The sequence below is a fragment of the Lupinus angustifolius genome, chromosome LG06 (assembly GCF_001865875.1).
Source record: "Lupinus angustifolius cultivar Tanjil chromosome LG06, LupAngTanjil_v1.0, whole genome shotgun sequence".
In the NCBI taxonomy this organism is placed as follows: domain Eukaryota; kingdom Viridiplantae; phylum Streptophyta; class Magnoliopsida; order Fabales; family Fabaceae; genus Lupinus; species Lupinus angustifolius.
Window position 1 is genome coordinate 16,638,489 of NC_032014.1, and position 1,359 is coordinate 16,639,847.

The 1,359-nt window shown below is 53.6% G+C and overlaps 1 protein-coding gene across 1 annotated transcript; it reads left to right on the forward strand.

The window, feature by feature from the left end:
* Positions 38-733, forward strand: LOC109350502. Its single transcript, XM_019591734.1, has one exon. It carries the CDS (start codon positions 38-40, stop codon positions 731-733), a length of 696 nt encoding a protein of 231 aa, XP_019447279.1.

The following is a 1,359-nucleotide window of genomic DNA, read 5'->3' on the forward strand; positions in this document are numbered from 1 at the left end:
TTACCCATTACCCTCCCATTTCCACCGCCCCACAAACATGGACCAATACGATGGGACGGCGGACCCACAAGACCACCTTGACGCCTTCGAGGCTTCTATGTTGTTCCACGGGGCGACTGACCTTATCATGTGCAGGGCTTTCCCCCTGACTCTTAAAAAAGCGGTCCTTCAATGGTTCACCCGCCTAGCCCCAAACAGCATCAACACTTGGGGAACCCTTGCCTCAGTCTTCAACACAAGGTTCACAGCGAGCAAGGAGCAACCAAGGTCATCATACACACTGTCTGGCATTCGCCAGGGATCCAATGAATCCATCCGGGCATACCTCGACCGGTTCAATACCGAGGCTATGAAGGTACGTACCCTAAGCCCCGAAGTAGCAGTGCATGTCCTCGTTATGGGACTCCAAGAAGGTCTTTTCCGCTGCACGGAATTGGCCAAAGACACCGACCTTACCATGGAAGACCTCCGTTCCAAGGCCCAACAGTTCATCAACCTTGAAGAAACCCACCATATGCACACCCATACCGAGCCCCAAACACACCACCCCTCACGGGAAACCAAACGGCCAAGACCACAAGACCTACCCCGCGACCTACCCTCACTAACCAAAAAGGCCAAATACTCCACCTATACCCCCCTGAACGCCAAGAGGTCCTCTCCACTCACCTCGTCCAACTCCCATGCCCCGCCCTACAAAGCCCGACCCGCAAGACCGGTCCAAGTATTGTGACTACCACAGTATGTTCGACCACTTAACCAATGACTGCACCCAGCTCCGAGATACAATTGAAGATCTCATACAGGCTGGTCATCTGCAGCGATTCATCGCAGGTTTAGAACAACACCGACGATCACCACAACCCCGTCGACCAGAACCTCCCAGAAGACGGTCCCCCCCACAATTTCAACAACGGCGTCCTACCCCACGTCCTCAGACGGATAGACACCGGGCAGACAATCGGAGACCCCGGAGCCCAGTTGATATCAACACCATCTCCGGAGGTTTTGCTGTCGGGGGTACCTCTAGGACCGCCCAAAAAAAGTATGTCCGGGAAGTAATGCACGTCGCTGCCAGAAGCTCCCAGCAGAAACAACATTACAGATCCGCTCCCCCCATTACTTTCGACGACCGAGGCCACGATGACCCCCTCGTCATCATCGCCAAACTCAACAACAAAAAGGTTAGTCGCCTGTTCATTGATCAAGGTAGCTCGGCTAACGTTATTTTTCAGGATCTATTTGAAAAAATGGAGCTCCGAGATCGCGACCTCTTACCTTATGATGGACAGCTGGTCGGATTTTCCGGTCAGGGAATCACTCCCAGGGGATACGTAGAGATTTGGCTCACAGTCGGCG